This window comes from Notothenia coriiceps, unplaced genomic scaffold (genome assembly GCF_000735185.1).
Source record: "Notothenia coriiceps isolate Sejong01 unplaced genomic scaffold, NC01 NC01_scaffold00033386, whole genome shotgun sequence".
NCBI lineage: Eukaryota > Metazoa > Chordata > Actinopteri > Perciformes > Nototheniidae > Notothenia > Notothenia coriiceps.
The window spans coordinates 35,891-52,422 of NW_011366087.1; the positions used below are offsets into that span (position 1 = coordinate 35,891).

Genomic DNA, 16,532 nt, shown 5'->3' on the forward strand with positions numbered 1-16,532 from the left:
TACGTAACTGCGAAACCAAAATGTTCCCAAACCGGAGACTTCAATGATGTTGGAGGATTTTCAAGCTCAACTTTATCTGCGTTCGCCATTTCCTCAAATTACTGACTAAATTTGAACGCATCCCTCTGACCAGCTCTCATAGTATGCCTCTCGTCCAATGAAATGACTTGCTCGCTCTATGACGCGTTGAACCCAATGTGAGCAAATTACGTTTAACGTTATATTCGTTCGGTGCACACGTGTACCGAACCGAAGGGCCCGTAACGGGTACGTGTACCGTTACACCCCTAGTTCCCGCATTGACGTCACTTCCGGCTTCCCCCAAAAATTCAAAATGAGTCGAAGGAATTTCCCCGCGATGTTCGAAATTATTGATATTTATCGGAATGGTATCGCAACTTCTTTTTCAAGATGACGGTTCGAGATTACCAGTAGCCCAATATTTCATTGCACAACAGTTGTTGGGAGGCTGTCACAGGCTCTTTAAATGTGAGGGATAGAGGATTTCCGTTGAAATCTGGACTTAAATGATGCAGTAAATATAAGGAATATTGGCAAAATGAATAGTTATTGAAATTCCAAATGTGTTACTGAGCTTCAACCAGCTCCACTTTCTTGCTTGTCTTGACTTCCTCAGATGTATGTGCAATGTAAGGTGGTCCTAAAAAAGCCCTACTGTAACTGTATAGTGACTTACTATATGAGGGCAGTCCCTGGTGTCAATCAGGACCTGGTAGTATGTGTGAGTCTTCCCCTTCACCTCCTTGGAGCCGTGTGCACCCGGAGAGTCAGGTTTACTGAGGGGAGAAAGTAAGAGATAGAAAAAGATCTCAGTTAAACAAGCCTCCAAACAAGCCAATGAGGACTGTTCGGTGTAGTCTAAAGCCAGAAGTGGAGGTTTACCTTTCAGACATGGGAGGGGTGATGTCTCTGTCGTAGAGGCGGGCGTGCCAGGGGAACAGGACGATGCCTCTGTAGCCAAACACACTGTGGAGAAACAGCTGAGGAGAGAACAACAAGCACACATTGGATGAGTTGCTGTGAGATGACATCTGCAGGGGGCTTAATAAAAGAAAGTAGATGGGATTACAGTCACTTGACAGGATCACATCAATGTGCTATCATAAAATAACTAATGTAATGTTGTGTCAAAACTTAAAAACAGACCAGAAAACATAGGATAATACAGTATTATTCAAAAGAAGGTCTGATAAGAGCTATCCGATTTGTGTTGTGTTTGTTTTGTGACTGGAAGTGACTCACCTGTCCCGTTTCATATTTTCCGTGCTGCTTGACAGCCTCAAACATTCCCACCGTCTCCAGAATCTTCCCTTCAGGCCTGCTCCTGCCAAACACAGGCAGCACCATTAAACACTGAACCCTGTGTGTGCATTCAAGGGTGTTTTAATAGGCCCGTTAACACTGGTGATTAATCTGGAAACCTTAACGTGCTAAAAAAATTAAATAACGCTATTTATTCACATTAGAAAGTTTGACCCTAAATTGACCCGTAACTCCATGTCGGACGTTTACAATGAGCTGCACGGCCCGTGAAAAGGCAAAGAAAGCGTAGCGCACATTATGCAGAGGGTCATTGCAATGTGAATGCTACCATACGAGTACATGTCCTGTTTGGCGCACATTTTACAGAGGGTGATCGCAGCGGCTCTCGATGACAGCGGCTTTGTCGTTGCTTTAGCCAAGTGTCGGAAAATTGTGGGACTTCATGATATTAACAGTCAAAAAACTCTGACTTGACCGTTTTTCATGCATTTCTTTATTAACACACCACACGTGTATTAGATGTATCTCCCACCAAAAATAGGGAATACTAGTGTGACTAACATGATTCAATTTTTTTTATTGATAGACAGTACTAGTTTAAAACCCACCTCCGAACACAAGACCACAAACTAACATACATAAGCAAAACAAGAGGACTTTGATCAAAACAACTTCCTGTGGACAAACACAAAAACACAAACAGTCCATAAGTCCCAGAGGAGCTTCGGCAGGGAATCCCCCAGTTCTGAAGAGAATAGGCGTCAGGATTTCCCCTTCTATAGAGACGATTTACATTCATCCCTTTAGAAAATCCTGCTGCATCCTCCCATCACCCCCCCCCCCTTCAGTCGTAATCTCAATCACAACTTTGACAGGATTGAGTAAAACACCTCGACTTTTCAGATAACAAGAATATAATTTGTCCTAATCTCAATGTTCTTGCCTGCAGCCTCACACACACAAATATATATATATATATATATATATACACATACATATATATATATATATATACATATATATATATATATACACATACATATATATATATACACATACACATACACACACACACACATATATATATATATATACACACACACACACACACACACACACACACATATATATATATTATAATATCACCAATGACAACAACAGCTGGTCACTTCTAATAAATAACACGCATACTTCTGTGCTCCCTGCAAAGCTAATCTTTACAACAGAGATGAAGAGGGGGGATTAATGAGGTGGATATATATGGGATTAAATCACACAGTAGGTTGGTCTCAGGTTATTTTCTTATCATGGGTGTATTGAGCAAAAATAAGGTAACCTGATTTTACTATGAAAAATATGTTTGGAGTCCAACTTAAATCAAATTTAAGTTTTTTGTTTGTAGACCAATTGTCTCGTGTTAAAGACAATCAGTAGTTTTGCATTGATTCTTCAGACAACCATTACATATCCGACAATGTCGATGGAGATGATATTTGGAAACAGCCAATCATGTTAAATTACAACAACTGCAAAGCAGATATTTTTAAAGTATGTTAAATACTGTGCTTTCTTTAAATCCATGTTCCCTTGCTAGAAGTCATGACTTCTTTAAAAAAAAAAATAGCTCCTACGGGTAAAAGTCTTGATAAAAACAGGTTGGTCTAACGGAGCTTCTTCCGGGTATTTATACTTTTATAGATACGCAACACAGATGTGATGATTTCACATAATGAAATCTTGTACACAAAGTTTTTTTTCTCAGGATTCTAAATATGTAAAAGAGGGACATTGTTGGTAATAAGGCCAAATATCTTAGGGACAGAGATAATTCATTCATGCATTTCTTCTGATAAGCGCTTCCAACATGTCTTGAAAGCAGCATTATATCTTCTTATATATACACATGTCTATTCATAGGATGCCAAGTAACACTATGTGCTGCCCTGAAGAGATGCTATGACTCATATCCATTGCACTGAATAGAGACATCTGAGATAAGGGGGGTGCTTTGTTTGACATAAGAAATATCAGAATTATACCAATCAAAAAATCGTGTTTGGACTTAAACAAACCCTACTTTAAATATGTTTCACATGAAATGTATTTAATTGAGGATCGTCAACTTTAAAAAAGGTGTGGGAATATTCTGGAAACTTTAATGTGCAAAAAAAAAAAATGTATGCAACTTGATCAGATTGCAAAGTTTGACCCCAACTTCCTGCCGTCGTTCCAGCGGAGATGTTTACCATGCATGGCAGAGAAAACGCCCACAAAGTAGAGGAACTGGCACAAACTAGTGCTTGCCGTTTTAAAGCGTTAGCAGGATTCCAGCATATGCACTGTGTTGTGCATAGAGAGCCGAAGTCCCTCCCCTTCCGGGGGACCTCATTTCGGAAAAAATATGTATTGAAGTCATTGGAGAGAGAAAGATTATCTTTCTATCCCGTTTGAATTGTGCCACGAATTACACATATGATGTTTGTCAATTTAAAAGATAATTTTGAAAGTAAAAAAAATTAAAATGTGTCGTAAAACTACGAAGTAACTAGGGCTGCTCAATTAAATCGTATTTGAATCCTAATTACTATTATGGCTTGCAACGATTACGAAAACAACGTAATCGAAATAAAACGATTATTTTATTAATTATTATTTTTTATTGGTTTTTCAGTTTAGTTATACTTAAAGTTCAGGGTAATCAAATGTTAAAAACATAATGTTAAAAAAAAAATTCTCCAATAAATTGATGTTTTAAAAGTAAACATTTTAATAATCGTGATATCAAATATTGACCCAAATAATCGAGATTATGATTTTTGCCATAATCGAGCAGCCCTAGAAGTAACACATTTTTTGTGTGAAACCGCTCAATGAACTACATCTCCCGTCTTGCACCACACACCAAGATGGCCGTCACATTGGCACATTTCACTTCTTTCTTTCAGAATGAGGGGGAAAGTGTTAAAAGAGGTGAAAATCACTACAAGTCTGGGCATGTTGAGAGCTGTATATACACAAAAGGGGAGTCAGTCGGTTCCGTAAGAGCCAGCATGCGGGACCGGGATTCTGGGATTTGTAGTCTTTCTAGTTGCGTATTTTTCATAGTCTTATATTTCAACAGTTTTACGACAAACTGTGACTTTTTGACATGGATATTATTATTTAAGATTGACAAACATCATGTGTGTATTTTTTGGCACAATTAAAACGGGATAGAAAGATAATCTTACTCTCCCCATTGACTTCAATACATAATCTTTCCGAAATATGGTCCCATGGGTCGGAAGTAGATGGGCGGGACTTCGCATCTCTATAACAACGGCTTTAACAACTTATTTAAAGTCAAACAGATGACACTTCAGTGTCTGTTTAAACAAACATCACAATGGAAAAATGGTGGTAGCAAATCATTTTACGTCATATCAAAAAGCCAGAAGTGACGATGGGTTTTGTTTTCAAACAACATTTTGAAGTTTTAAAAGTGGAATTTTCTAAATGAAATAGATCACCCTTCATTGTGAGTGCTTTAGCGACGTGTCAGGATATTGACGGACTTAAGTCCAACAATTCAGAAATCATGTCATAAACAAGTAAAAAACTAAAAAACTTTGATTTGTCTTACTAGTTGTCATGTATTTCCGTATAACAACACCGCACGTTTATTAGTTTTATCCCCCCCCAAAAAAGTAAATACTATTTTAAAATTGTGTTGAATCCTGATTCATCATAGATTATTACTGTGATTAAAGTGAAAATGAATTATCGTTTGACAGCACTAATTTCTTTATTTGGAGTTGAAATATAAAACACTATGTAGATAGCAATATATGATGCAAATGTAAAAGCAGTCATTCCACTTTGCAAACTTCTATTCTGTCTCTACAACAATCAATCAATCCACTGTTTGAGCAGAGATAACCAGATCTAAATATAGCTAACCCATTGCAAACCCTCAGCCCAAAGCGACCCCTGCCCTGGTAATTAGCCAAGTGCTCCTCTCAGTAAACACAGGAACCATCCATTTCACTTCATCCTTTTCCTATTGTACGTGAGGATGAAGCCAGGTCAGTGTGCCACAGAGCTGTCATCATGTCCGACAAATGTTGGCAATAAGACAGGAGTTTTGTTTACACAGGTTACTCAAGTGAGAGCTGGTGCTGAATCCGTTCAGATATTTCAAACTTAGAGGGGGCTGTGTGTACACCCACCTTAACTTCCTTTCACGGAGCTATATTTTACAAATACACAGCTTTCTGTCATTATCTGACCAAGTTTCTTACAGCCCTTTGTTTCTGTTTAGTAAAGTGGAGGCGGCTTCAGAAACAAAAAGGACTAACTGGTTTTTCACTCCACTAAATCACAGCCTTTGAGAGACAATGCTTCGGCTTCACACGACAAATAGGAGCTGTCAGAAATAATATTTGTTTGCAACAGTTTGGCCTAAAATACTCAATTATAACACTACATTTAGTTTCGCTGATGATTTAATCAAAATAGACTTGGAGTTAGAGCAATGAACCAGAAGGAAACACATTTTGAAGAGATTAGCTATTCATCTTAGAAAAATTAAAACCTTTTCTTTTTTGAAATACTTGTTTTTTTAAGTTGCCTTTGCAATTCCTCCTCAGAAGAGTACGTGTAGTCATCCATGTCCCCATGTAACTAATGATAGTACCAAGTCTGAAAACTCTTGTCATATCTGGAAATCTGACTGTTAAATATTTCTCTTGGAACAAATACAATTGATCAAATTCAGCTTAATTAACCCAACTTTTAAAAGAACAAGCATTGCCTAAAACACTAATAACAACTGTTTCTGCTGCACCATATTTTGGTTATCATTTTTAAATGTGCCTATCTTTAGATTATGTTTGAGAATGAATGTTGTCCTTTAGATTTTTTCCGTTTCAATCTTGCAAATGGAGATGAGTGCCAAGTGCCTTAACTCAAAGATCTAGCCGTTTCTCAATTTGTGGCCATTTACAGTTTTAGTCTGACAGGAAGTTCTACAACCCCAATCTCAGTGTGATGTCACGCCGCGGTCCAATCAATGACTTGTTCAACACTTCAATCAAATTAAAGCTTAAATGATATTCAGACGATGCATAAGTGGCAGCAGGTAAATATATTTTATATATATATATATCTTTCTCAGCTAGTGTTTAAGAATATTCCATCAGGGTCTTTTCAATACAGAGACCTGATACTGCGAAACAGTGAGAACATTGACATATCTTAATAATTGTGCTCTTTTGTTTCTGTTAGGGTAACAAAGTATTTTGGAATCTCAGCTAAATTCCTTAGGTGTAATGGCCCATTTCAGAACCGTATACAGTATATTTGAGTAAGGGGGTTACTATTATGATTATTGATGTGTTTATAAAAGCTGGTAAATGTAGAGCAAATTTGAATAACTGTATATACTGCTGCTGGATATCTTAGCCTATACATATATGTCAAAGTTCATTTAATACTTAATTTATATTAGTATTTTGTATTGTAATATCTAAATCTAAAATGAACTAGTAACATACAGCTAAATAAATGAAGTGGAGTAAAAAGTACAATATTGGCTTCTAAAATGTGGTGGAGTAGAAGTATAGAGTACCATAACCTGTGAATACTCTTGTAAAGTATCTCAAAATTGTAAGTCAGCTCTTGAGTAAATGTACTTTGTTACTATCCACCACTGACAAGGCTTGTGTACACAATCACTGATTGAACGCTACATCAAACCTAGACAAAGTATAGTAAGAGCTTCCTGCATAAACAATGCCTTTGAGTAGTATGTCATGGTAGATTATCAGTGGTGGAATGTAACTAAGTACATGTACTCAAGTACAATTGTGAGGTCCTTATACTTCACTTGAGTATTTTCATGTTATCCTAGTGTGTACTTTTACTTACTACATTTTGGATGCTATTTTGCACTTTTTTACTCCACCTTTTTTGTATTAGTCAAATGTAGTTACTAGCTACTTTTCAGGTATGGATATATAAATCAGAATATAAATCAACCAACAAATCAATATTATTAAAGGTTAAGCTACCGAGCAGTGTATCAAGTAATTTAAATAATCCCAACCTTTACCAAGTGCAATATTGACATTTATGCAATAATAATTATAATACAAACATGTTATATTGTTAAATCTGATATGGGCCATATTATGTATTTTTACAATGAAGAATTGCTACTATAAAGATCTGAGTACTTCCTATACCTCTGTTGATAACGTTGCATCATAATGCCACTCATCTTAATTGTTCTTAATGCAATGAGAGGGTGTTAACTCCTAACAGTGGGCAGCACCTAGGGATGTAACATGCTTTGACTCAGCAGGTTGCAGGCAGTTATATCAGGTGTTGCCCAATCCATGCTTGCTGGTTACCTTGCTAGCTAATGAACAGCAGAGGACAACAGCATTTTCTCCTTTTTGCACTGCTAATTGTTAGCTCATGTGTGCACACCACGTAGGCACCGTCTCGAGGAATGTGTCCCCTCAACAACAACGTGACCAGTGTTTGTTTTACGGTGTCATCTTGAAGGGCTTAGCTAAAGTCTTTAGCATGTTAGCATTGACAGAGGAGGACACTCTTACCGTGACGACATGAACCTCTTTTGCTGAAAGCCGCCGGACAGCCCGCATGCTCGGCATTGAACCCGCGGTCTGAACGCCTCGGACCCGCTGCTGCTGTCCACCACACTCAGTATCCTGTGTGCGTGTTTCTTGTTGTATTTACTGACAGTACTCAGCAAGCCTCGGCGTAATGCGCAGGCCGCCATGTTTCTAGACCTAGCACGCTCAACACACACGCATTTACATCAGGTTACATGCTGCATTCAGGGGACGTCTAAAGAGTCGTATTTAGGACAATTATAAGCTTCAGATACACATGCATTTCTTTGTCCTTTTTTAACAGACAGTATTTTGGTGTTATCATTACATGCTTGTTACAAAAAGAGACTTTCTTGTTGCAGTCAAAGTATGATATTTGGAAAAGCATATTGTTTCAATTAGGAAATAGAGGTTATTTCATTAATAAATTACGTTAAATAATGACGTTTAACAATTCCTTTAACATTTTGTATCGAATATCCTTCAAAATATTGATATTTAATCACTATAATACATAAACGTAAACATATTATTAATCAAATGTAATTCTGTGAATTAGAATAAGTTATATTAAGTCACTTTATTGTTTGGTATGATGTTTGACACCATTTGAAAGATAAAACTAGGCAAATAATCCAAATCCACGTTAAAAACATGATGGTACTGAAGGTGATGAGATTGAAACGATTGTTGTCGTTTTTTTTCTAAGGTTAATTTTGTGGGAAATTCCACATCCATAGGAATAGACTGATTGAATCCAAACCAAGCGTTGTGTATTTTTTACTAAGAGCTGTGCATGGTAAAAATACAAAAATAAACATTTAGCAAGAAGGCGATAAAAGCATATTTTTATTTTTCAAATAATTGCCCATCAGAAACATAAGGGACGTCACGGTTTTGGCATGACGAGTTTGTGAGCAGACCGTGAAGGCACCTCTGAGAGGATTTCAGACGTTTCAGACGTAGTGCAGCAAGAAACATTAGAGTTTGATAATGGAATAAAACATTATTTTGTCAAAAAACATAAGATACATTTGAAAGTTAACAAAGACTTTAAATGGAATTTGACATATTGAAACAAAATACGCAATGCAACGGTTCTTTTTTCTTTACCCATGAGTTGGTCACATGATCGAATGATCATCATGTCACAAGGGAAACAACATGGCTGCTTACTTGTGTTTTATATTTATCTCTCGCTAGTGGTATTAGCTGATAAACGCCGAACTTATTTGTATAATAATTTATACAGTTAACGATAGTATTGACGTCCTTTGAATTAGGTATATGTTCACTGTGAAGTAGCTTGACAAAATATATATTTCTCTTGACAGTTGCGAAGCTTGACAGCAGTCTTCCAGTCACAGTCAGGTGGATTTAGCCATGGCTTCGTCGTTTGTGGTCGGGGATTCATTCAGAAATAAGGTGGCGGAATTATTAGAGAAGACTGACTCGTGTCTGCCGCAGAGATTGATGGAAGAACTGGAGGAGACACTTGGAAAAACAGAACCCACAACCCTGTCCTTCAGTACAGCCAGAACACTGAAGAAGTACCTCCATGACAATGGTACAGTTCTGTAATGTACTAACGCTAATGATACTGTTTCCTTAAAAGACATATGTGGAGTATGTACCCTTTACATTAAAGGTATTTTAGTCCTTTATATATTTATCCCTATATATAGTGTAACTGTAAGGCAATAATAGTTATCTATGAGATTCTATGTATTTCTAAATTACCCTTGTAGAGGTACTTTTTGGGCATTTTGTTTTTATCTGTGTATATATATATATATATATATATATATATAATTTACTTATGTACCTATTTATCTTTTCGAATTTTGAAGTTTAATTCCATAACAAACTGGATAGCCAAAACACAGAGACTCAGAGCCTTGGTGACACAAAGTTCCCCTTGAAATCCATCAAAAATAAATGTTCTTGCTAAGCTAAAAAAAAAAATCGAAAAACACAATGTGTCTTTATAAACTGTAAACAAACTACCACTCAAAAGGTTAAAATAAAAAAAAATCAATTAATATTTCGTATTTATTATGAAGAGTCAAGACTGATCAATCAATCAATCAATCAATGTTTATTTATATAGCCCAATATCACAAATGTTACATTTGTCTCAGTGGACTTCACAGTTTGTACAGAATATCAGTATGACAACACGGCACCCTCTGTCCTTAGACCCTCACATCGTACAAGGAAACACTTCCAGAGAAAACCCACAGTTTAAAGGAGAGCATGGGAGAAACCTCAGGGAGAGCAACAGAGGAGGGATCCCTCTCCCAGGACGGAAAGACGTGCAATAGATGCCGTGTGTAAATGATGCCGTGTGTAAATGATGGTTAAATACTTAAACTCTGTGAAAGTAAAGTATAATTTGATGGCGGATTTTTTACGAACTTAATATGAACTGTTGGTAATGTAAATATAAAGCTTTCACTGTATTATTTCATTTATCAACATCCCAAGATAAAGTCACAATTCATGTGTGATTAATATTAAAGACATAACTCCTGTCTTGAAGTTTTAGCAAAGCAATGCTAAAGAGTGCTGACACGATATAAAATAGTCTACTTATGTTTGACTTTTTTCTTGCAGGGCATCCCTTCTACCTGCATGAGGTTTTGGAGGAAAGCTCGCTGCACCTGCCTGAGATTGTGAAGCCTCCCAGAGTAAGTGAAACCATGGATACGCCCAATATACAGGCACTATATATGTCTGTTAAATCTCTAACATGTCCATTAGTGTTTGTTGCAATCACAGCATGCAGGAAACAATGCAACAAGCTAACAAGTTAAAATACCATTCACTTAAGCTCCATTGTGATCAAATAAACAGTTTAGTGTCTTTTGAGCCCACAGCTGCATCCTATCCCTATACAAATTTAAGTGCAGTATTTTCCTTTCCAAGTATGCTCATAAACTTCAAGATGTTCCAAACAATTGAAATAAAATTGTGACTTTTTTCCCTCAGAACCCAGTTCTCGTCGCACGTCTTGAGAGGATCAAAGCCAAGCTGGCCAATGAGGAATACAACAGAATCACACGAAATGTCAACACTCAGGTAACTTTATCCTATACAGTATACAATAACATTACAAATATAAAAAAGGCAAGATATAATTCATGCTATCAGACTGTATTACAGAAACACATCTAAATATTATAATTTATTCAACATATTATTCTTTCATTGAGTGAGACTTAATGCAGCCTTGAAGGTCCCATGTCATGCTTTCCCGGTTATTATCCGTCCCCTTGTGTGTTATGAAGGTTTTTATGCATGTAAACGGTCAGCGGCGAAACTGCGACCCCTAATTTCCACCGGGTCCGTCTGCTCCGTGTTACCGTGCGACGGCCGTGTTACGGCTGGGCCGCGGCATTCGCAAAGATCGCGGCCACTCTAGTCAATGGGTGCCATTCCACCACACGCGGTGCGTTACGGCTCAGAAGCATCCCAGAAGCGTCTCGGCGCTGGGCATCTCTAAAATTAGGATGAATCCTATTTTTGACGCGACGCAGCCGTAAGGCAGGAAGTGGAACGTTCAGAGCATATATAGCATATATATATACACACACACACACAAACTAATTTTGGTAGGAGGAGAAATGCTAGCGTTCTCCTTCGGTTTACAGGCACTGTGTAAATTATATATATAGAATAATTATGATGATTGCTGCATTTTCTTTACCACTAAAATACAGCAACACATCTTTGATTCATGTCGTTTATAACTGGAATATTATTATTATTATTATTAACTTTGTCTGTACAAAGTAGCCTGCTAGTGGAGCCTCGCAGATGGGGGGGTGATGCAGCCCCCTCAGCACCCCCCCTTCCCGCGTCCATGGCTGAGTTCAGGCTGATTTTCGCGAGAACTCGTTGTCTCGCAGAACCCACGCAGCAACCAGGAAACAACACCAGTAATAGAGGTCACACTGTCCCCTCCTCACAGCAGCGAGTGGCGCAACGTCCCGCCAACACGGCACCCAGACCCCACGCAGAATTCTCATCTGTTTGTCATTACTGGTGTCATTTTCTGGTTGCTAACGCCATTGTAACACATAATCACTGATGTTCCGCTGTAACGGTGGTGGACTCATCAGAACAGAGTGGGCGAGCTGACCAATCAGAGCAGGGGGGGGGGGGGCAGGAGCTCCAACAAGCTCCAACAAGCCGTGTCGGACAGAGTGAATACTCATGCTATACAGAGATGCTGTATGGGAAACCAATGTGAGTTTGGAAAATTACACAATATAAATCTATTCTAGTAGACCTCAACTATGGAATTATGATCAGTAGAAATGGCCATGACATGGGACCTTTTAAAACCGACAGCATTTTACTATACGCGGAGAAAATACGATGCATTGATGATAATATTATGTGATACTTGATAAAAAATAAATATATTGTATTTCAGAGGACTACATTGGTATTATGGTTAATATTTTACCTTGTGATAAATATCTTTTTTTTTGTCTTCAGGAAATCGACCGCAATGGATCGCTAGCAGATTTTGGACGGGAAAGTGAGTGTGATACACATTTGCCATCGCTTATTATAGGATCCTAATTCTAGAAATCAGAGGCAGAATTATATATTTGAAAATATAATGTATGTGTTTCATATTGTATATGTTTGGGGGATGTAAAAAGGTATCTGGTTAATATCCCAGATGAGCCCCCATTTGAAACTAAACGAAGATAAATACTAGGTTTGGATGCCGAACCACCAGCAGTCCCTCCATTATATTAGATGCCTCTCCCTTCTTCTGCTGGCACCGTAGCTTTTAAGCACTTCCTTCCCATCGTTGAAGCAATGCAGCACCATGCGCAAAGCTACTGGAAGGAAGCAGGCCCCGGGAGCACATAAAGCCATGAAAGTATTACATTGAAAACTAGAAAAATATGTCCAGTACAGTGCAGATCTTCCCCTGCCAATCATAAAAAAGTAGAGTTTCACTAGACTCTCCCTCCTCACTCCCTTACAGTCGTAATGCTGGTGAAGAAAACAGAAACGTGTATTTATTTATTGCCTAATCGCCTTACTAGTGTATTATAACACAGTGGGTATGGAACATGGCCAAACTGTGTCCTTAAACTGAATAGGTAAGGTTTAGGGCATAAGATAGCGAATTGACGAAGATGCCTTTTGCTTAACCTGCCAGTTAAGAGGAGTCAACCAGTCAACCTGTGAATCATCGCAACAACAACATCAAATTCCTTGAACATACAGTTATCAATGGGCACAATAAATATTAGGCTAATGGCCTAGCAAGTAGTTTGCGAGATTAGCTGCAGTCAGGCGGATAATCACATACACATAACCGAGGATTACTATTGCAACAACACGTCATCAGTAGGGTAAAACGTACCTGTCTCATGACGGTTCAAACACGACCCACGTTCCCTATTAGCGGGTGAACAATCCAAAGCTTGGTGAATCTGCTTCACAACGATAGGAAGAGTGATGTCGCTATGAACGATGATCCCCTCCGGCCTTAGGAACTTCCTCTGAACTTGTGTTTGTTTTTTTTCTCCTCCAGTGCGATCAGTCAAAGCAGTGGTGGTGACAATATTCAACTTCCTGGTCACAGTGGTTGCTGCTTTTGCCTGTTCATATATGGGGAGTCAGTACCTGTTCACTGACACTGCAGCGGTAAGAGTACATTTCATTTTAAATCTGTACTATACATGTAATTGGCTCTTAAGTTAACGTAGCTACATGCCGTGCTGTTCATCTCGGCAGCTATGCACAGGCTTTTCTTTTTTAAAACCTATTGTCCCGGCTTCCTTCCTTTTTGTTTCCTTAAGCAACACTTTCAAACAGACATTTATAACGTATTTTCTTTATTAGTTTTACTCACAGTTGTGAGGACTTCTTGAGCTTCTGATGATGTGTTGATTTTGTATGACTTGTGGTTAGTTCAAAAATCAAACTAATCAAGACAAAAGATGCAAAACTCAGATACAATGATTAAAAAAACGTTCTATTATGTTGTATCTAATATGTTGTTAGTTACAAAGTCAGATTTCAAGTTAAAACCGTCTCCACGGCATCTCCCACAAAGGTTGCACATATAGAGTGGGGCAAAAAAGTATTTAGTCAGCCACCAATTGTGCAAGTTCTGCCACTTAAAAAGAGGAGAGAGGCCTGTAATTTTCATCCTAGGTATACCTCAACTATGAGAGACAAAATAAGAATAAAAAATCCAGACAATCACATTGCCTGATTTTTAAAGAATTTATTTGGAAATTATGGTGGAAAATAAGTATTTGGTCATCGAATCATATGCCAGTACAAGCTCTAGCCAATCAAACCGCTGCTTGTGTGTCAGGGGCGGGAGGTTCATGTGATTGGTTGTTGGTCGAGTTTCAGACACGCCCGCCGGCAAGCGTCAACGCACGCCGCTGTGTGGACGGGCCGTTACACACTACGCCGCCAGGGACTCAAATCCTGCAGTGCCAGACGTGTCCCCCTGCTTAAGCCAGTACATGTCCAGGCCCGTCTGAAGTTTGCTAGAGAGCATTTAGATGATCCAGAAGAGGATTGGGAGGCCTGGACATGTACTGGCTTAAGCAGGGGGACACGTCTGGCACTGCAGGNATATAGCAGCTAGCGTGGAAGCTAGCGTGGACGTTAGCCCGACTCGGAGTACAAGGACCCACACCCAATTCGCGTTGATCAGTGGCCTATGCAACAGAGAGATTTTATTTTTCATCAGGATATTGGAAGAATAGGAGGGATTGAGGTCAATCACTGGCACTTTTTTTATTTTATTTTTAAATGGTACACTTTATGTTGAACTATTTATTACGTTGTTGGTGCAACTGGCACTTTATGTTGAACTGTTTATTGTTTTGGCCAAGGTTATTGAGAGAGTTGGACTGAAATTGATTAGATTTTTTAAATCAACTGTTGGTAAATCAACAAAGTCTGTTATGGCCTCTGAAGCAACAGAGAGATGTTTTCTAATAGTCAGGGTTTNTGTACAGATCAGTCCGATAAAGTCATGCCAAAACAGCGACATTTTACGCGATAAATACGGGTTTAAATATCAGCATTTGCCACGGAAGGCGAGTGGCAGCTACCGTAAACCTTCTCTTAACTCTTAACTTGTGGCATTTACTTGCCATGGCAAGTTGTGGCATATGCTTGCCACGGCAAGTTGTGGCATATATAAGTTGTGGCATATACTTGCCACGGCAAGTTGTGGCATCTGTGGCATATACTTGCCACAGATACCACATCTGTGGCATATACTTGCCACAGATACCACGGAGTAGCGGCCTCCGTGGCAGATGCCGGAAGTACTTGCCACTGCCCGCAGATGCCACGAAATGCGCTTGCTGTCTCTCAGGATTGGGAGAATGTCATATGGTCAGATGAAACCAAAATAGAACTTTTTGGTAAAGACTCAAATAGACTTGTTTGGAGGAGAAAGAATGCTGAGTTGCATCCAAAGAACACCATACCTACTGTGAAACATGGGGGTGGAAACGTCATGCTTTGGGGCTGTTTTTCTGCAAAGGGACCAGGACGACTGATCCGTGTAAAGGAAAGAATGAATGAGGCCATGTATTGTGAGATTTTGAGTGACAACCTCCTTCCATCAGCAAGGGCATTGAAGATGAAACGTGGCTGGGTCTTTCAGCATGACAATGATCCCAAACACACCGCCCGGGCAACAAAGGAGTGGCTTCGTAAGAAGCATTTCAAGGTCCTGGAGTGGCCTAGCCAGTCTCCAGATCTCAACCCCATAGAAAATCTTTGGAGGGAGTTGAAAGTCTGTGTTGCCCAGCGACAGCCCCAAAACATCACTGCTCTAGAGGAGATCTGCATGGAGGAATGGGCCAAAATACCAGAAACAGTGTGTGAAAACCTTGTGAAGACTTACAGAAAACGTTTGACCTCTGTCATTGCCAACAAAGGGTATAACAAGGTTTTCACACACTGTTTCTGGTATTTTGGCCCATTCCTCCATGCANCTGGAGCACCAACTAACGTTCATGACTTCAGACAACAACAAACCACAGTGAACAATAGTCAAACGTGAACGAAGAAGCTGATGAGACCTCTTTGGTTGGCCCCGTGGATGGGACATTTTGTTTTAAAAAACGGACGGATGGAAGCGTCGATAAGAGCACGGTTTTGCAAATTATGCAAAAAGGAATTTGCATATCACCGCAGCACATCAAGCCTCAAGTATCACCTCAATGCAAAACATATAGCAGCTAGCGTGGAAGCTAGCGTGGACGTTAGCCCGACTCGGAGTACAAGGACCCACACCCAATTCGCGTTGATCAAACAGTGGCCTATGCAACAGAGAGATTTTATTTTTCATCAGGATATTGGAAGAATAGGAGGGATTGAGGTCAATCACTGGCACTTTTTTATTTTATTTTAAATGGTACACTTTATGTTGAACTATTTATTATATTGTTGGTGCAACTGGCACTTTATGTTGAACTGTTTATTGTTTTGGCCAAGGTTATTGAGAGAGTTGGACTGAAATTGATTAGATTTTTTAAATCAACTGTTGGTAAATCAACAAAGTCTGTTATGGCCTCTGAAGCAACAGAGAGATGTTTTCTAATAGTCAGGGTT

General features: G+C 38.9%; 2 protein-coding genes across 2 annotated transcripts in view; one reads left to right on the forward strand and one right to left on the reverse strand.

Annotated features, from left to right (window-relative positions):
• Window positions 1–8,138, reverse strand: part of poldip2 (polymerase (DNA-directed), delta interacting protein 2) — an 18,600-nt gene extending 10,462 nt beyond the window's left edge. Inside the window, exons 1-4 of the mRNA XM_010789777.1 lie at window positions 7,887–8,138; window positions 1,264–1,339; window positions 904–1,001; window positions 698–797 (exon numbers count right to left, since the gene is read on the reverse strand). Of these exons, the coding sequence (XP_010788079.1) occupies window positions 698–797; window positions 904–1,001; window positions 1,264–1,339; window positions 7,887–8,071 (459 nt within the window). The 5' untranslated portion in view covers window positions 8,072–8,138. The remainder of the gene's footprint in view (window positions 1–697; window positions 798–903; window positions 1,002–1,263; window positions 1,340–7,886) is intronic.
• Window positions 8,139–8,923: 785 nt separating this feature from the next.
• The window catches only part of vma12 (vacuolar ATPase assembly factor VMA12), a 9,892-nt gene continuing 2,283 nt past the window's right edge, over window positions 8,924–16,532 (forward strand). The window contains exons 1-5 of the mRNA XM_010789778.1: window positions 8,924–9,471; window positions 10,521–10,594; window positions 10,896–10,985; window positions 12,411–12,453; window positions 13,471–13,583. Of these exons, the coding sequence (XP_010788080.1) occupies window positions 9,288–9,471; window positions 10,521–10,594; window positions 10,896–10,985; window positions 12,411–12,453; window positions 13,471–13,583 (504 nt within the window). The 5' untranslated portion in view covers window positions 8,924–9,287. The remainder of the gene's footprint in view (window positions 9,472–10,520; window positions 10,595–10,895; window positions 10,986–12,410; window positions 12,454–13,470; window positions 13,584–16,532) is intronic.